The 20,320-nt window shown below is 39.5% G+C and overlaps 1 protein-coding gene across 2 annotated transcripts; it reads left to right on the forward strand.

The window, feature by feature from the left end:
- The first annotated feature begins 933 nt into the window (after positions 1-933).
- Positions 934-9,889, forward strand: LOC147840441 (uncharacterized). Of its 2 annotated transcripts, XM_087288058.1 has the most exons (3): positions 934-1,031; positions 1,472-3,784; positions 5,333-9,889. In XM_087288058.1, the coding sequence occupies exons 2-3, from the start codon at positions 1,634-1,636 to the stop codon at positions 5,333-5,335; spliced, it is 2,154 nt and encodes a 717-aa protein (XP_087144184.1). In that variant the 5' UTR covers positions 934-1,031; positions 1,472-1,633; the 3' UTR covers positions 5,336-9,889. The 2 variants fall into 2 exon arrangements, with proteins under 2 accessions (XP_087144184.1, XP_087144183.1); XM_087288057.1 differs by lacking the exon at positions 5,333-9,889 and having other exon boundaries at positions 1,472-3,904.
- The last annotated feature ends 10,431 nt before the right edge of the window (positions 9,890-20,320 follow it).

Here is a 20,320-nt window from a genome sequence, read left to right on the forward strand (position 1 = left end):
GAATCTCTGGGAAAAGGCCAAACGCATTCATATGTATGACGGAAAGGTCCTGCTGATTCCTCAACCTTTAATTTCTGCCTGAAATATAATAAATATATGAATATGGTAAGAAATTTAAGGAGCAAAAGATGGATGGATAGATGGATAAACAGATGGACAAACAGACAGACAGAGAGACAGACGGATAAACAGATGGATGCATAGATAGCTAGATAGATAGGTTGGTAGATGGATGGATGGATGGCCGCTAATGATGAAATATAGATGGATTGATGAATGAATGGATGGATGGATGGATGGCCACTAATGGATGGATGGATGGATGGATGAATGGATGGATGGCCGCTAATAATGAAATATAGATTGATAGATGGATGGATGGATGAAAAAATAGATAGATAGATAGACGGACAGACAGACAGACAGACAGACAGACAGACAGACAGACAGACAGACAGACAGACAGACAGACAGATAGATAGATAGATAGATAGATAGATAGATAGATAGATAGATAGATAGATAGATAGATAGATGGATGGCCACTAATGGATGGATGGATGATGGATAGGTGGCCGCTAATAATGAAATATAGATTGATAGATGGATGGATGGATGGATGAAAAAATAGATAGATAGATAGATAGACAGATAGATAGATGGATGGATGGATGGATGGATGGATGGATGGATGGATGAAAAAATAGATAGATAGATAGATAGATAGATAGATAGATAGATAGATAGATAGATAGATAGATAGATAGATAGATAGATAGATGGATAGATGGATGGATGGATGGATGGATGGATGGATGGATGGATGGATGTGTTCTGAATTCTTTATACTATGGCTGTAACACGATTTACTGAGTGTTCTGTAAAGGGCTTATATTATGAATGTAGGATGTAACTTCCGGAGGATGCATATTTGAGTCCATATATGAGAAGTTGAATGTACTGACTCATCTGAGTGAGACGCGATTGCCATCCGTGAGATATTGTGAAGTGCGGGGTAAAGTTATTGCCAAGTGAGTTTGTTCCTTCATATCATGTTTGTAATTACCCTTGTATGCTTGATATTAAGTGCGTGATGTTGTTAATGACCCGCGATCGGCCGCGAGCATTAGTTTCCGTGTAAACCAAAAGTGAAAGTGCTGCTACCATCAGCATCGCGGCTAATCCCGATGTCCTCGTGGAGATCTCGTTTGTTTTATTATGATTCAGTTTACTATATTCTACATTTGTTATGCCTTATGCTGTCACATGCCCTTTATATAATGCAGCTTTAGTCATTGATGTCTATTTATATTATGTTTACATTCAGCATACATTAGTCTATTGACTGCACTTTAAGAGAGCTGCAAATACTGTGTTGTTTGGTTTGGGATATTTATTGTGTCAGTACATATATATATATATTTTCGTGTTTGATATTTTATTATTTATGTATACTTATTGTTTATTACAGGAAACTACCTCCCTGCTCATAAATAAAAGATTGAAATTATCTCCTGACTCCTACTCCTTAACCAGAGTGCTGAAGTGGTCAGCAACATTTAAAGAACTGGCATTCTAAATTGGGCAATACCCAACAAATGGTCCTTCGAGCCGGAGCACTGACTGCTTCAGAATGTCAGCAGATGGCAATCCAACATCTCCTTCTCATGCCAAACCATTACGACAATGTCAAGCCCCCAGGTATCTAGAGGATTATGTCCTTGACTCCCATCACCGACCTGCCCTCACCTCTAGTACGGTTCAAAGTGTAATGGAGGAGCCAAAAGGCGCAGCAGCCGCAGTGTATTCGAGTCAAGCAGATGTAACCTCCAGTCAAGGTAGACATCTGGTCACACCCAGTCCAAGTCAAGCAGACTTATTGAGTATGGACTCATTAACTAAATTAATGGAAACCATAAACGAGAAGGACAGAGAAGAAAATGCTGAAATGCACAGTCTTTTCAGGAAATTAGAGCAGCTCAAGAAACGGAAACAGCGCAGAGAGGAGATGATGGAGCACATTACGTCTTTCATAAGGGAGGAACAGGGAAATGAGAACAATGAACCAGTACAGTCTTCTCCTGCACCTTCTAATCCATCAAGTCCTCCACCCTTACCGTCATGGGACACAGTACCACAATCAGAGCACCAAGTTGCTGCAGGCTTATCAATGGGACCAGAGAAGTCGTCACATCAGATGTCAGCTATGGTTTCTAGACCAACGGTGGGGAGCCATAATGCTGCTTATGAATCAGTCAATCAGAGTCGTCCACAAACTACAGGTTTATTGTGTTCCCCTCCCTCATCTGGCATGGCATCTCCTGTTCCCCATCCGCCACAGTCACAGCTATATGAGCCCATGTCCTCTCAGGCTCCCAGACCTCTCCCTAGGCAGGAACAAGCTAGCACTGCTCATTCAGAACGATCATTTCACCCCCTTGAACCACAGGTGATTTCGCCAACACCAGTCTATCCACGTTCTATGGCACCTTATGGCTATATTGCAACACCATACTCACAAATGCAGTTGGTGAATGCACCCAATTCACACAATCTTGCCCCTCCGTATCAAGCAATGATGTCATCAACATTACTTCCCCAAAATATGTTCTCAGGCCCAATGCCTTCAGTGAGCACGGCTGCAGTCGCACCACAGTTGGTCACAGCTCAGGTAGCAGCACCACCCAATGGTAGTATACCTCAACGTGCCCTATACAGCCCCCCAAAACCAAAAATTCCAGACTTCACAAACGACAGTGAACGAGATTTTGCTAATATGAAGCTAGCATTGGACAATTTGCTTGAACCTTACCCTGAACTAACAGAAAAGTACAAATACCATGTACTATTGGAGCATCTTAAACTTCCTGAAGCTCAGATGATAGGGCAGTCATGTAGGCATCATCCATATCCCTATTCAGCAGCTATGCAAGCACTTCAATTACAGTATGGTCAGCCCCATCAACTGGCTCAAAGTGAAATAGCAGCCATCCTCACATCACCAGATGTAAAGCCCAATGATGGTCATAGCTTTCAGAGTTTCGCTTTGAGAGTTCATCTTCTGGTCAGTATGCTGCTGTCACTAGAGGGACCCAGAGGGATGGAGCTTAACTGTTGCTCGCATGTGGACCGCTTGCTTAGCAAGCTACCAAAATACCTTCGAGATGGCTTCATTGAGTTCCTTCAACAGCAGGGAAAACTTAATGCCTTAAGTTTGAACCCTTATAATCTGCAGGACTTCGCTGGGTGGCTACAAGTCAAAGCACAGCAGCAGCGGCTGTCTAATCGACTAATGCAACGCTATCAACATGAAAGGCCTTCAAGTATTGGAAAGGAGAAAACTCAAGCCAGAACAAAGGGGACAAGTTTAGTACTTTATCAGGGTGCGGCCCCAAATGAGACTGCTCTTCCTACCCATCCTAAAGAGAACAAACAAAGGAAGCCATTTAAGGTACAATGTCTGTTCTGCAATAGTAAAGAACATTACATTACACGCTGCGACAATATCAAAGAGCAGTCAGTCGCAGAGCTCCATAAGTGGATTTCAGATGGAAGGCGATGCTGGAAATGTGCACGATTTCATGCACCAGAGATGTGCAACCTCAAAAAGCCATGCAGTGACTGTGGTAGAATACATCTACAGGTGCTCCATCGTATCGCACCTAATGATCAACCAAACACATCAGGTACGCCAGAGAGTCGTATTTACCTCACCCCTGCCAGTGTGACCTGTAGAGTGCTTCTTAAAGTGGTTCCAGTGTTGCTACATGGCAAGTTCAAATCAGTAGAAACTAGGGATGTAACGGTATTGTAAATACCGTCATACCGCAATATTATTTTTTTTCGATATTACCGAAGTCGCATGACTCGGTAAAACTATAGGTCTTCTGAGAAAATTTGCTCAGGCGAATGAAGCGAACGGAAGGTAACGAAAACTACAATTGCCATCAGCCCATGCTTGTCCATCATCCCTTGCGGTCTGTTGTTGCTACAGATCCAGTAATGCGGAAATGGAGTGTGCTGCTAGAAGCGGGGATGAAAAGAGCTGGAAAACTCTAAAGCAAGTCGCACACCAGAAGCGCCGCTCGGCGCCGCGACACGGCGCGTACATGACAGATTAAAGTATCGCACACCAGACGCGCACATTCGAATGATATTTAACATGAAACTAATCAGATGGCGCTCTGTGGCGCGGCTGAAAAATGAACTGCGTCCTGAGCCGTCGCCGGGCGCCGCCGACAGCCGCCGGTGTGTGTATCCTGATAGAAACCTATGATTAGAATTCTAAAATACATGGCGCTGCGTGGCGCGCCGCGCCGCCGAGCGTCGCTTCTGGTGTGCGACCTGCTTTATCTCCGTGTAAGTTCAGACTTCGCAAGTTTGATCAAGGCTGCAGTCTCTTCTTCTCAGTTTGATATGGAAAAGCAGATTATACCGAGGACACGGGTAAATCTTCAAAGGGAACAGTGTACTTTATAACTTCATTCACATCACCCTGGCTTCGTTGTTTCACTTTCTCAACAATAAAATGTAAACATGATTTAAGGAACTGCCTATTTTCATTTTAATATTAGCAACTTAGACAGCAGAAATGTTGAGGCGTCGTGCTGCATAAGATGAGCGTCATCTTCACTGTGTGGTTATTTATAACAAAACGGAGCCGATAACAACTGCCTCCTTTCAATTTCAGTGAAAATACGAAACACAGCCTCTCTTTTGCTGAGTATCAGTTTTAAGAATCGATAATGGCCATTTTAAAAGTATAACATACAATAAGTTTATACATTATAGGAAATAAAGGCAAGCGATCAGTCAATATACAGAATGTACGTGCTTACATTAATCATTAACTTCTCTTTGCGCTCAGCCAAAACACGTTACCTGAGAACAAGTAATTGATTCCACTGACCAAAGTCAGGGAATATGTCGTTAGATAAAGACAACAAGATAAATGAAATATCCCGTTTAATAAATATAGTGAGATTAGATCCAGCGGGAGATGCTTGATGAGAAGTCCGACTAGCAGAGCTCTCATCTGGGTAGATGGGCTGAGTGTGATTAAATGTTGAATGTGATGAGTTTTCAACAATACTAAATTGAAACTTTATTTTTTTTACATGGTTTAATAGTTTTTTGTTATTAAAATTGAAGTTCCTGTTTCAAAGCTTACAGATAGATGGCTAATTTGTATGTCATTGACACTTTTGGCACTTTTTTGGAGTATTTTCATAAGTTTTGTTTTTTCCTGTAAATGATTCAATAAATACCGTACCGTGACATTCATACCGAGGTATTACCGTACCGTGAAATTCTGATACCGTTACATTCCTAGTAGAAACCTATGCTATACTAGATGATGGAGCGCAACGAACCATAGTCTTACCTATGGCCGCACAGATGCTTCAGTTGAAAGGTGAACCTGAAGTACTGACTTTACGCACAGTGCGAGCAGATGTTACCCATCTTTCTGGATCCAAGATTAATCTGGAAATTTCCCCAAAAGGTGAACCCAATAAACGTTTCCAGATACTTGACGCCTTCACAGCTTCCGGTTTGGATCTAGTTGAGCAATCATATCCAGTACAGAGACTTCAAAAGCTGTATGCTCACCTTAGAGGGCTCCCTCTACAGTCCTTCCACAACGTACGCCCACTAGTACTGATCGGATCAGATCATGTTCATCTTATCACAGCCGATAAGCCAGTCCACCAAGGAGTCAAAGGTGGCCCAGTTGCAATACACACAGCCCTCGGATGGGCATTACAAGGAGCAGAGAGGAGCACACCAATCCACAATTCAGTACAGCAGTGTCTTTTTACAGCGGCCTCCTGTCCCAATGACTTGCTTTATCGCAGTGTTGAAAAGTTATGGCAACTGGACATCTTGCCTTATCGAAATGAGAAACTGGTGGTTCGATCCAGGGAAGACCAAGAAGCAATCAAACTTCTTGAGTGCAAAACACAGACAATTAATGTGGAGGGTGTCCAGCGGTATGCCACCCCTCTCCTGCGCAAACCTGGGGCTCCTACACTATCGAGTACGACTCGATCTGTCATGCCTACTTTGAGAAGTATTGAGAGGAAACTCCAGAGAGACCCTGAGAAAGCAACCATCTACTCTCGTGAGATTGAGAAGCTCATTAAAGCAGGCTATGTCACTAAAATTCGTCCAGAAGAAATCAGCCAGTCCAAAGAGGCCTGGTACATACCCCACCACCTGGTGTGTCACAATGATAAACCAAGACTGGTCTTTAATTGCTCATTCAGGTCTCAAGGTCAGTCTCTGAACGATCAACTTCTCCCAGGGCCTGCACTTGGTCCATCCTTATTGGGCGTTCTTTTAAGATTTCGTCAATACAATGTGGCTGTAAGTGCAGATATCCGGGGAATGTTCCATCAGGTTCGCTTGTTACCTGAGGACAGACCTCTTCTCCGCTTCATTTGGCGAGATCTGCAATATGAGAATTGTCCAGATGTATATGAATGGCAGGTTTTGCCATTTGGTACAACCAGTAGCCCATGTTGTGCCATTTTTGCTGTGCAGCAGCATGCTCGCAATAATCAAGAGAGCTACCCAAGTGCTTTACAGACAATCCAGCAAAGCTTCTATGTGGACAATTATCTAGCGAGTTTTCCCACCACATCGGAAGCCAGGGTGTCCGTTGATCAACTGCGCAGCCTACTAGCTACAGGTGGCTTTGACCTTAGACAATGGGCTAGCAACCAGCCCGCAGTGATCTCACATCTACCTACTGAGGCAAGATCTTCAGCTGCAGAACAGTGGCTTGCACAAAATAGAACTGATCCAATGGAACCAACTCTGGGCCTCAGGTGGAACTGTGCTGCTGATACACTGGGATACCACTATCGTCCAATAGAACATGCTACCCTGACAATGAGAACAGCGTATCAAATACTAGCCACACAGTATGATCCACTGGGCTTCATTGTGCCCTTTACCACACGAGCCAAGGTGCTCATTCAACAGTTGTGGTCTAAAAAGCGAGATTGGGACGACCCAAATTTACCACAAGATCTCAGCAGGGCCTGGGAAACATGGGAGAATGAGTTAAAACATCTCAGCAATATAACCATACCTCGTTGCTACTCATCTATTCCCCACGATGCACAACAACAGTACGAACTACATGTGTTCTGTGACGCATCCGAACGGGCTTATGGGGCTGTGGCTTACTTGGTGGAGTATGCAGATGTTATTCATTCAACCTTTGTCATGGCCAGATCAAGAATTGCACCTAAGAGGCAACAATCCATACCTCGACTGGAGTTATGTGCTGCATTAGCAGGTGCACAGCTGGCAAAGCTCCTGAAGGAGGAGATCACCCTTAAAATCCAGCAGATAGTTTTATGGACTGATTCTACAACTGTGCTAGAGTGGCTCCAGTCCGATTCATGTCGATTTAAAGTTTTTGTTGGAACACGGGTCTCAGAAATCCAGGATCTGACTGAGCATAGTACTTGGCGCTATGTTGACACACAGCAAAACCCAGCAGATGATATCACCAGGGGTAAACCACTCCAAAGTTTTACCATTCCTGGGCGCTGGAGTCAGGGACCCTCATTCCTAAACCTGGGTCCTGAGCACTGGCCAAAAAGACCTGAACCATCAAGGTCAGAAGGATTACCTGATTTAAAGGGTACCAATATCTGTTGTTTAATGACTGCGGTGCCAGATCATACTTTCCCCGATGCCACTCATTTCCATACATGGAAAGAGTTAGTGGAAGCGACTCGACAGGCCGATGGAAAGGCGACAGGTAGTCAACCAGATACTCAACTCATGGACCATCGCACAGCAGAATTGGAATTAATAAAAGGGTGTCAGGCTCAAAGCTTTCCTGAGGAGACCGCAGCCCTCAAAATGCACAAACCTGTACCAAATCACAGTCGATTAAGATGTCTTGCTCCAGAGTGGGATCCGGTGATGGAGGTAATCAGAGTCGGAGGACGATTACGAAGGCTGGAAAGCCTAAATGCTGAGGAAATTCACCCTATAGTATTAGACCCACAGCATCCAACCACAAAGCTTCTCATCAAAGAGTTTGATGAGCGCCTGCTCCACCCAGGTACAGAAAGAGTGTACGCCGAACTTCGGAGACAATATTGGATCTTGAGGGGGCGGCAAGCTGTCAAACATCACCAGCTTAAATGTTCATCATGGCAACGATGGAGAGCTCAGCCTAAGGTACCAAAAATGGCAGACCTACCACCAGAGCGGCTCAGGATTCTTTGCCCACCATTCTACTCTACTGGAGTAGACTGTTTTGGTCCATATCAGGTAAAAATAGGCAGACGAGAGGAGAAACGTTGGGGAGTCATTTTTAAATGTCTCACAACAAGAGCGGTTCACATTGAGCTCCTCAACTCCATGGATGTGGATGCCTTCTTGCTTGCTTTGCGACGATTCATAGCCAGACGTGGCAGACCAAAGGAGCTTAGGTCAGATTGTGGTACAAACTTCCGTGGGGCTGATCGAGAGCTAAGAGAAGCCTTTGCTGCCATGGAATCCCCATTAAAAGAGCGGCTAGCTGATCATCAGATCACATTTAAGTTCAACCCTCCTCATGCACCGCATTTCGGTGGCACTTGGGAACGAGAGGTTCGTTCCATAAAGACTGCTCTACGGGCAGCAGTTGGTGGCCAGTCTGTCTCAGAAGATGTCCTCACTACCGTATTAGTAGAGGTAGAGGGCATTTTGAACTCAAAACCGCTTGGATATGCCTCCACGGATGTTGCAGATCCAGATCCTATTACACCAAACCTTCTCCTCATGGGGCGGCGGGATGCGTCACTCCCACAAGTGACTTATGCTTCAGGGGAAATGGGACGGCGCAGATGGCGCCATTGTCAAAATCTTGTGGATCAGTTCTGGACTCAGTTTACAAGGAATTACTTGCCCACACTACAAACCCGCCAAAAGTGGCAAACTTCATCCGACAATCTAAAAGTGGGTTCAGTGGTTTTGATTGTTGACCCACAATTGCCCAGGGCTCAGTGGCCCATTGGCAAAGTGGCCGAGACTGTTATCAGTGATGATGGTTGTGTAAGATCTGCAAACATAAATGTTCAAGGTAAAGTGTACACTAGGCCAGTAGCCCGGCTTATTCAGTTGCCAGCCTTTCAAGATGACAGTAAAGACTCCTAAAGAATTCTCTTGACTTGCACATTTGCTGTTCAAATGTGGGGGCGGCTGTTCTGAATTCTTTATACTATGGCTGTAACACGATTTACTGAGTGTTCTGTAAAGGGCTTATATTATGAATGTAGGATGTAACTTCCGGAGGATGCATATTTGAGTCCATATATGAGAAGTTGAATGTACTGACTCATCTGAGTGAGACGCGATTGCCATCCGTGAGATATTGTGAAGTGCGGGGTAAAGTTATTGCCAAGTGAGTTTGTTCCTTCATATCATGTTTGTAATTACCCTTGTATGCTTGATATTAAGTGCGTGATGTTGTTAATGACCCGCGATCGGCCGCGAGCATTAGTTTCCGTGTAAACCAAAAGTGAAAGTGCTGCTACCATCAGCATCGCGGCTAATCCCGATGTCCTCGTGGAGATCTCGTTTGTTTTATTATGATTCAGTTTACTATATTCTACATTTGTTATGCCTTATGCTGTCACATGCCCTTTATATAATGCAGCTTTAGTCATTGATGTCTATTTATATTATGTTTACATTCAGCATACATTAGTCTATTGACTGCACTTTAAGAGAGCTGCAAATACTGTGTTGTTTGGTTTGGGATATTTATTGTGTCAGTACATATATATATATATTTTCGTGTTTGATATTTTATTATTTATGTATACTTATTGTTTATTACAGGAAACTACCTCCCTGCTCATAAATAAAAGATTGAAATTATCTCCTGACTCCTACTCCTTAACCAGAGTGCTGAAGTGGTCAGCAACATTTAAAGAACTGGCATTCTAAATTGGGCAATACCCAACAGGATGGATGGATGGATGGATGGATGGATGGATGGATGGATGGATGGATGGATGGCCGCTAATAATGAAATATAGATGGATGGATGGAAGGATATATAGATGAATGGATGGATGGATGGATAGATGGCCGCTAATGATAAAATATATATGGATTAATGAATGAATGGATGGATGGATAGATGGATGGCCACTAATGGATGGATGGATGGATGGATAGATAGATAGATGATGGATGGCCGCTAATAATGAAATATGGATGGATGGATAGATAGATGATGGATGGATGAAAAAATAGATAGATAGATAGATAGATAGATAGATAGATAGATAGATAGATAGATAGATAGATAGATAGATAGATAGATAGATAGATAGATGCAGACAGACAGACAGATGGATAAAGAGAATTGGACTGAAAGATAGGTGGATAGAGGGATGGACAGATAAATGGATGAGAGGAATAGACAGAGGATTATATAGATGGACGGGTAGATGGACAGACAGATAGGTGAATGGACAGATAAATGAAGGAATAGACAGACAGAGGGACAGACAATGTGTTTGATCAAACTGTTGATAGTGATAGATTAGCAGTATAAGCATGCTCTGCTCCTGCACCTGCAGACCCTGCAGAGCTCCAGCGCAGCCTCCACACAGCTGAAGTGCAGTCATTTATTAGTCTTAAGCATCTCATTGACAGTGTAAATGGTGGAGACGTCCATGTCCCCCAGCTGGCAGCCTCCGCGGTAATGGCCGCCCAACAGGAGACGCCGGGTCACTTGTGTCTTTACAGTCATCATTAAGCACCATTGATTTAATGAATACATCATTTATGAGTGCTTGGACCTTCATGGCCCGCTGCCTCATTAAGTGCAAAGCAAACTAATATGAAGAGCCACCTCACCGTCACCTCTAGAGAAGCAGCACTCCAGAGCTCACGCGTTTAGTCATTGCTCATTTTCCCTGACCACCCACCGAGACCCCCGCTTTCTTTACAGAATACTGGCTGCACTCTGATGACAGGGTGATTTATATAGTTATATGTGCCAGATAAAACTGTTGTATATAAAGGGCACCGAATAAAAGGAGTGGCTAAAACCTTCTGAGCTAGAGGTAAATGACAGTCTCAAGTAAATATTATAGGATGAAACTCTCAGATAAAAATCCAGGGGCATGTCTGGCTCATATTTACATATCAAAATCAAATGGGGAAAGTAGGAAATTATTGTTAAATAGAAGGAGCTTTGTTGACAATTGTTTTGTTTTTTTTCAGCACAATTTCATAATTTTCTGCCTCATTTACTACTATAATATTAGAATATAATTCTATAATAATAATAATTATAACGATCATTGACATTTTAAAGTAGAAAAACTTGGAACTTATTTAATATTGAACAAAATGTTTAATTATATTTATTCATTCATTCATTTTCTTGTCGGCTTATTTCCGTTATTAATCCAGGGTTGACACAGTGGAATGAACCGCCAACTTATCCAGCATGTTTTTAGGCAGTGGATGCCCTTCCAGCTGCAACCCATCTCTGGGAAACATCCATAAACACTCATTCACACTCATACACTACGGACAATCTACCCAATTCACCTGTACTGCATGTGTTTGGACTGTGGGGGAAACCGGAGCACCCGGAGGAAACCCAGGCGAACGCAGGGAGAACATGCAAACTCCACACAGAAACGCCAACTGACCCAGCTGAGGCTCGAACCAGCGACTTTCTTGCTGTGAGGCGACAGCAATACCTACTGCGCCACCTATTTAATTATATTTGATCTTAAAAACATTTCTGGTATTATGTTGGGTGTTCCACATTTAAGATTAAGATGTTTTGCATTAAATAAAGACCTTAAACTTCAGACAACTGGCCACTTTTCTAGAAATTGCCATAAACACGCTTATAACCTCCCGGTTGGACTATTGTAACTCTCTCTACTTTGGGCTGCCTAAGTCACAGATTGCTCACAGTCACAGAGGGAGTGTTGGGAGTGGGGAGGGGGATCAAAACGGTCCTGTTCTTAAAACGTGTTTAGTGTTGGTCAACTGTGGTAGCATCTTTTAGGCAAAGATTTATTTATTTTTTTTGCTCTTTTTATTGTTACACCTTCTATGTTCTATGTTATGTGCCTTTTGCTGTTACTGTTTTTATGCCCATAACGTTAGTTTATTCACATCAGAGGAAGAATGGCCAGACCAGTTCCATATGATAAAAAGGCAACAGTAACTCAAATAAGCACTCGTTACAACCGAGGTATGAAGAAGAGCATCTCTGAACACACAACATGTCCAACCTTGAGGCGGATGGGCAACAGCAGCAGAAGACCACAATGGGTGCCACCTCTGTCAGCTAAGAACAGGAAACTGAGGCTACAATTCACACAGGCTCACCAAAACTGGACCATAGAAGATTGGAAAAATGTTGCATGGTCTGATGAGTCTCCATTTCTGCAGCAGCATTCGGATGGTCAGGTCAGAATTTGGCATCAACAACATGAAAGCATGGGTGTATCCTGCCTTGTATCAACGGTTCAGGCTGGTGGTGGTGGTGTAATGGTGTGGGGGATATTTTCTTGGCACACTTTGGGTAACCTGCCATGTCATAAAGTGTGAGACTGATTTCTTGAACATGACAATGAGTCCACTGTACTCAAATGGCCTCCACAGTCACCAGATCTCAACCCAATAGAGCAACTTTGGGATGTGGTGGAATGGGAGATTCGCATCATGGATGTGCAGCAACTGAGTGATGCTATCATGTCATAATAGAACAAAACCTAAGGAATATTTCCAGTACCTTGTTGAATCTATGCCACAAGGAATTAGGACAGTTCTGAAGGCAAAAGGGGGTCCAACCCGGTATTAGTAAGGTGTTCCTAATAAAGTGGCCAGTGAGTTATATTTATTGTATATAATATTTTGTTGTTGTTGTTTGTTGTAATATTTTGTAGCAAAAGATTCAAAGTAACTCGGCACACTGCCACTTTAGCTCTCAAAAAAAATTTTTTTAATGTCAATATTACAACGTTTCGACCAAAATGGTCTTCATCAGGTCTGAAGACCATGTCGGTCGAAACGTTATAATATTGACATTAAAATTTTTTTTTGAGAGCTAAAGTGGCAGTGTGCCGAGTTACTTTGAATCTTTTGCTACTTATGTTTGTTTTTTGATCGTGCACCTGCCTTCAAGATTTTCTAGATGTGCGCACATTTCTGTTTTTTTGTTGTAATATTTTATATATTATATATATATATATATATATATATATATATATATATATATATATATATATATATATATATATATATATATATATATATATATATTACCTGACTAATCCAATATTAATGGAATTTACAAATAAAAATAAACATGGATATTACATTAATGAGTATTAAAGAGTAAAAGGTTGATTATTTACTAATAAATTGATCATACAAACTATTTTTAATGCAAAACAGCTTTGCTTGTCCTCCAATAGTAAACCCTAATATTCCCCCTTATAATAGCCTTGTTGCATTTATTAATAATAAAGTAAGAAAATAAGAACATTTATGACATTGAGAATCTAATTCAATAATTATAGTTAAGATAATGAGAGCGTAAATAACCTATTTTGTTACTTGTTCAATAAAAAATTATCATTATTCCATGAATTAGTCAATATTTATAGAAATATTCACATTTTGTGGATTATGTATTAAATATAATGACTCAAACTGAGAATCTAATGCAATAATAATTGAGTTTACGAATAAAAATAAACATGGGTATTACATTAATGAGAATTAAAGAGTAAAAAGTGGATTATTTACCATTAAATTGATCACAAAATTGATCACAAAAATAATATAGAAAATTTTTCATTTTGGGGGTAAAACACAAGAAAAACAAGCTGAACACAGGATAACTTAGCTACTTTCCACAATAGATCACCCAGTCAGCTTTAAGTGCTAGAACTGCGCTTTATCATCAATAATATGGAGTATTACAAAAATCTAAATGGGAGACAAAAGTAGTTTATACATCATACAATTATCATTCAAGTTAATTTCCTAATGCAAAACAACTTTGCTTATCCACCAATAGTCAACACTAAGGCTGCGTTTGAAACTGCCTACTACTCAGTAGGTACTGCATTTGAATTTAAACGTACTACTCGACCAGTAGTAAAGTGCGTTCTATGCAGTATGAATGTGAGGAGTATGAATAGAACTCGGATGTACTACATCCGCCATTTTCTTATGATCACATACAGTTGAAGTCAGAATTATCAGCCCCCTTTAAAATTTTTTCTTTTTTAAATATTTTGCAAATGATGTTTAACAGAGCAAGGAAATTTTCACAGTGTGTCTGAAAATATTGTTTCTTCTGGAGAAAGTCTTATTTGTTTTATTCCGACTAGAATAAAAGCAGTTTTGCATTTTTTAAACACGATTTTAGGGACAAAATTATTAGCCCCCTTAAGCTATATTTTATCTCAATAATCTACAGAACAAACCACTGCTATACAATAACTTCCCTAATTACCCTAACCTGCCTAGATAACCTAATTAACCTAGTTAAGCCTTTAAATGTCACTTTAAGCTGTATAAAAGTGTCTTGAAAAATATTTAGTAAAATATTATTTACTGTCATCATGGCAAAGATAAAATAAATCAGTTATTAGAGATGAGTTATTAAAACTATTATGTTTAGAAATGTGTTAAAAAAAATTGCTCTCCGTTAAACAGAAATTGGGGGAAAAATAAACAAGCGGTCTAAAAATTCAGCTGGGCTAATAATTCTGACTTCAACTGTATTTACTCTAATTAATGAAATCTTTCATGGGGCATTATGGGATAGGTTAGCGTCCATAAGATGTGCACTTTGGAATTTCGGAATTCTCTGAATTCGGACATACTACTCGGCTCGCATACTGATTTTAACGTACTATATAGTATGGAAGTATGCGATTTGGGACGCAGCCTAATATTCTGTAATAGCCTTGTTGCATTTATTAATAATAAAGTAAGAAAATAAGAACATTTATGACATTGAGGATCTAATTCAATAATTATAATTAAGATAATGAGAGCGTAAATAATTTATTTTGTTACTCGTTCAATAGAAACACAATTATTCCATGAATTAGTTAATATTTATAGAAATATTTACATTTTGTGGATTATGTATTAAATATAATGACTCAAACTGAGAAACTAATCTGATAATAATTGAATTTACAAATAAAAATAAACATGGGTATTACATTAACGAGAATTAAAGAGTAAAAAGTGGATTATTTACCATTAAATTGATCACAAAAATAATATACAAAAACCCCAGAGCTGAATAAAACTTAATTTTCTCATTTTGGGTGTAAAACACAAGAAAAACAAGCTGAACACAGCATAACTTAGCTACTTTCCCCCATAGATCACCCAGTCAGCTTTAAGTGCTAGAACTGCGCTTTATACTCGACAATATGGAGTCATTACGGCTGGATTATTTCACCTCTTGTCTCTTTATCTTTGTCTTGCTTGGTTATTCATCTTTCTTGCTTTCCTCGGCTGTCGGAGTAACCTGAGATTGAATTGGGCTTGTGTGTGTGGACATCCAGGAACCGAATCTCCACGCCTTCCCCACTCGCTCTAATCCACTTTGGGCTTCGGCTCTGCCAAAAAAAACGGCCCACCACCCATCTCGCATCTCCCTGGAGCTTGAGCTGGTGGTCGGCCTGAACTAATTCTTCCTCAGCGGGGGAAAACAATTAACGCCCCCTGCTCCGGGGCTTTATGGTCAGACAAGCAGCTGCTTTTCTGCGTTTTCCGGGCACATTACTGTCGGAGGAAGTGTGAAGGAGAGGAGAGGCCGTGTGTTTTTTCCACCAGATGTTGAAGCGATGCTGCTTTCTGCTTGCGCCGCACAAGTGCCCACTTACTCAGCGCTAAACATAACCTGTCAGAGTAAAGCGCCATGGATGAAAACACTAGGCCATGCCGCATTGTGTAGATAACGCCGATGGGAAGATGATAACGGGCATAAAAAAAGCTGATGAGTTTGATGGCATCAGTGGAGAGTGTGCATAAATCATAGAGGAAACAAACTGCATATATTGCAAAACAAAGATTCTTGGAGTGTGTTTTACAAGGAAATACTGATGGTTTTTAAATTTCATACTATTTTGAGTATTTTCTGGTACAAACGATACACAACGATGCCCATTTGGGAACTTAAAATGCAAAACAAAGTCATTCGGAGTGTGTTTTACATGGAAATAATGACGATTTTTAAATTGCACACTGAGTATTTTCTGGTACAAATGATGCCCTTTTAGAAACTTAAAAAGCAAAACAAAGTCTTTTGAAGTTTGTTTTACATAGAAATACTGTTTATTTTTAAATTTCATATTATTTTTAAGTTTCACATTATTTCCTGTATTTTTTGGTGCAATCGATCCCATATTGGGAACTTAAGATGCAAAACAAATTCTTTTGGAGTGTGTTTTACATGGAATTAATGACGATTTTTTAGTTTCACTTTATTTCCTGTATTTTTTGGTGCAATCGATCCCATATTGGGAACTTAAGATGCAAAACAAAGTCTTTTGGAGAGTGTTTTACATGGAATTAATGACCTTTTTTTTTGTTACAGAATTACAGTACTTTTTGTTACAGAATATGCCCTTTTGTGAACATAAATAGCAAAACAAAGTGTTTTGCATGGAAATAATGACGGTTTTTAAGTTTCACGTTATTAACATTATTTTCTGGTGTAAACGATGCCCTTTTAGAAACTTAAAGTGCAAAACAAAGTCCTTTGGAGTGTGTTTTACATGGAAAAATGATGATTTTTAAAATTCACACTAAGTATATTCTGGTAAAAATTCTGGTACAAACGCCTTGTCCTTTATGCACTGAAATTCCTCCAGATTCCTTGAATCTTTTAATGATGCTCTGCACTGTTGAAGGGTAAATATCCAAATGTCTTCCTATCTTTCTTTGAGGAACATTGTTTTTAAGCATTTCAATAATTTTCTCACCTATTTGTTGGCAAACTGCTGATCTTTAGCCCATCTTTGCTCCTAAAGTACTAGACCTTTCTTGGATGCTGCTTTTCATGTTTATTTATATAACCCTTTTACAATGTAGATTGTGTCAAAGCAGCTTAACATACACATTCTAGTAAACTGAAACTGTGTCAGTCCAAATTCTTCCTTTTGTACCAAATGATAATTATAATCACCTGTTGACATCACCTGTTTCAATTGTTTTACCAATTTACCTGATTACTAGCCTTAAACTGCTCCTGCCCCAACTTTTTTTGGAAAGTGTTGCAGGTCTGAATGACAGGAAAGAATGTATATTGACAAATGAAATGAAGTTGACCAGATAAATCATGAAATATTTTGTGTTCATATTTGTCTGCAATGAAATATTTGAAGTGAATTTGGAAATCACTACTTTCTTTTTTTATTATTTGTGTTTTTCATACTGCCCCAACTTTTTCTGATTTGGGGTTGTATGACTTTGTCAGTGACAGGTGTCTTTGTCTCCATGTTTCTCCAGGGGTGAAACTGTATTAGTAAAGTATTACACACTAATGATGAAACACAAACCAGACAGCATTTGTTTGCCTGCAGGAGGAGAACAACATCTGCAAAATAATATCAAGAAACGACAGAGTTAGGAGTATTAGAAAACAGTGAGATTCGTATTGTGGCTCCTTCCCCCATTGCTGGAGTGGATATATATATACATAAATATATAAGACATGTTTTTGCAATGATATTTTGATCAGGGTTACAGTTACACCAGAATAACTAAATAAAAATGGGTTGGTTGGTTTTAGCTAGTTATTTTTACTTGGTTGTGTGGTTTAAGTTAGTTGGTTTTGGTTGGTTACTTGGTTTTGGTTGGCTAAGTTTGGTTGGTTAATTGGTTTTGGTTGGTTGGTTAGTTGGTTTTGGCTGGTTGGTTGGTTTTTGTTGGTTGTTTTTGTTGGCTGGTTGGTTTTGGCTAGTTGTTTGATTTTAGTTGGTTAATTGTGGTTGGTTAGTTGGTTGTGTTTTGTTGGTTGGCTGGTTAATTGGTTTTAGTTAATTGGTTTTGGTTGGTTAATTGGTTTTGGTTGGTTGGTTTTGGCTGGTTGGTTGGTTTTTGTTGGCTGTTTAGTTTTGGCTAGTTTTTTTTTATCTGGTTGATTTTGGTTGGTTGGTTTTGGCTGGTTGGTTGGTTGTTGTTGGTTGTTGTAGTTGGCTGTTTGGTTTTGGCTAGTTGTTAGAATTTAGCTGGTTGATTTTGGTTGGTTGGTTGGGGTCCGTGTATCATCCGTTCATTTGATTATTCCTTTTATTAGGAAAACGAAACATCAGAAAAACGATGAATATTTCGTTTTTCTGTTTATTCTGTAGGCAGAAAAAACGGAAACTCATCTGTTATTCTGCTTATTAACTTAAAACGAAATATTAAAACAAACACAAAACCAAAACGAAATAATGAATCAAAAAATGGTCCGTGTACGTTTTGTTCATTTGTTTTCCATTTTCAAACGGAATCAAGGAAATGGAGAAAATGGCCGTTTTTCCGTTTTTCTTTTGCTCACTAGAAAACGAAAAAACGAGATTTTGGCTGGATTTTCGTTTTTTGGTTTAGGGTAGGAAAACGGATAAACGACTTTAAAATTCATTTTACACATGTAGGCGGTGCTGAAACGCCCACTTTCCTCTAATTGGTCAACCAAATCTGCGCTCGTGACGTCACCCTCAAAATAAAAGCCTTACACGCAGGCTTTTAATTATTATTATTTAATTATATATATAAACAAAGTTTACATATTCTATCATTTGAACCACACACAGTTAGCAGGCTTACATTCATTGCGTATGTATAAATTAAATTAAAACGTAAAGCAGTATTCTTAGACATTTGTCATTAAAATAAGGTCATAGTTCACTGCCAAGCTTCTTGCTGCTGTGCACCTGATGCAGAGCAAAGAAAGCCATTTCCGAGCAGCACCTGGTTTGCATGATTGTTTCAGAGCAAGGGCTTTATAATAATAATAATAATAATAATAATAATAATAATAATAATTATTATTATTATTATTATTATTATTATTATTATCAGTTACTAGTGTTTTTGTTGTTTGGTGTGTTTTTTTTCTTTTTAATAGTTGTTACCAGAACCAGAATAAGAACACTTTGGGCCCTGCTATAAAAACAAAGGGTACCATTTGTTTTCATTTATTTCTTCCTATTTTAATTATATATTGTAATTATTTATTTGATAATTAATACTATTTTATTGCAACGCCAAAGTAGGCCTGTCTTATTATTTTTTTTTATTATTAAATTTGCTTTTATTGTAGGCTAGATGGCAGGCTTTAAATATTTTAAATAACATTTACTCATAACCTTACTAATTCGAGAGCCGAACCTAAAAAAGTTTAAGTGCAATAAGCCTGTACAATAAAGGGAGCCGCAATGCATATTTCTAGCGCATTCTTTCACTCAACAATTATTGCTGGAATAATGAAATAAATTTCAAATTAACTAATTAAACACATTATAGTTGATTAAAAAAATTGTGTCTAGTAGTTCCGACAAACAGATGAGCTCGCTACATGTGCGTTGCGCTAATAATTTGACATTTGCTCTTCTTGAGAAAGTGCTACAGCGGGCCCTGCTATTTCACATATAAGGTTAGTGATACATATTTTAAATTAGTATTGCACATTATTCATTCATTTTCTTGTCGGCTTAGTCCCTTTATTAATCTGGGGTCGCCACAGCGGAATGAACCGCCAACTTATTTAGCAAGTTTTTATGCAGCGGATGCCCTTCCAGTCACAACCCATCTCTGGGAAACATCCACAAATACACACACACTTATACAGTACAGACAATTTAGCCTACCCAATTCACCTGTACCGCATTTCTTTTTGCTGTGGGGAAAACCGGAGCACCTGGAGGAAACCCACGCGAACGCACTACACTACTGAATTAGACACACAATCTAAAAAAAAACTTGATGCTTATTTACATTATCTAAAGTCATTTCTTACGAGGTATAGGATCTGTTGTTGTATTATATATTTTCGTTTTAATATGCAAATAATTTTCTTTAATTTGTAATAGGTCCCTCATTGCATAAAATAACCAGCCTTTGTATTCAATATGTTTGTAAATTGTCCATCCAGTTTGACGCAAGCTAAACGACATTTTGGCCTGTTTTGCTTATTAAATGAGTGATTTTCACGGAGAAACAAATCATCCATCCACACAGTTTTGTATAGGACCTGTGTGAACAAAAATATACTTCATCATAGCCTATAGGAAAATGTATC

Source organism: Danio rerio, chromosome 16 (assembly GCF_052040795.2).
Source record: "Danio rerio strain M-AB ecotype USA chromosome 16, GRCz13ab, whole genome shotgun sequence".
NCBI lineage: Eukaryota > Metazoa > Chordata > Actinopteri > Cypriniformes > Danionidae > Danio > Danio rerio.

Excerpts from the sequence above, each read along its gene's own strand:
- LOC147840441 (XM_087288057.1), top strand. The coding sequence starts at position 1,634 with ATGTCAGCAGATGGCAATCCAACATCTCCTTCTCATGCCAAACCATTA.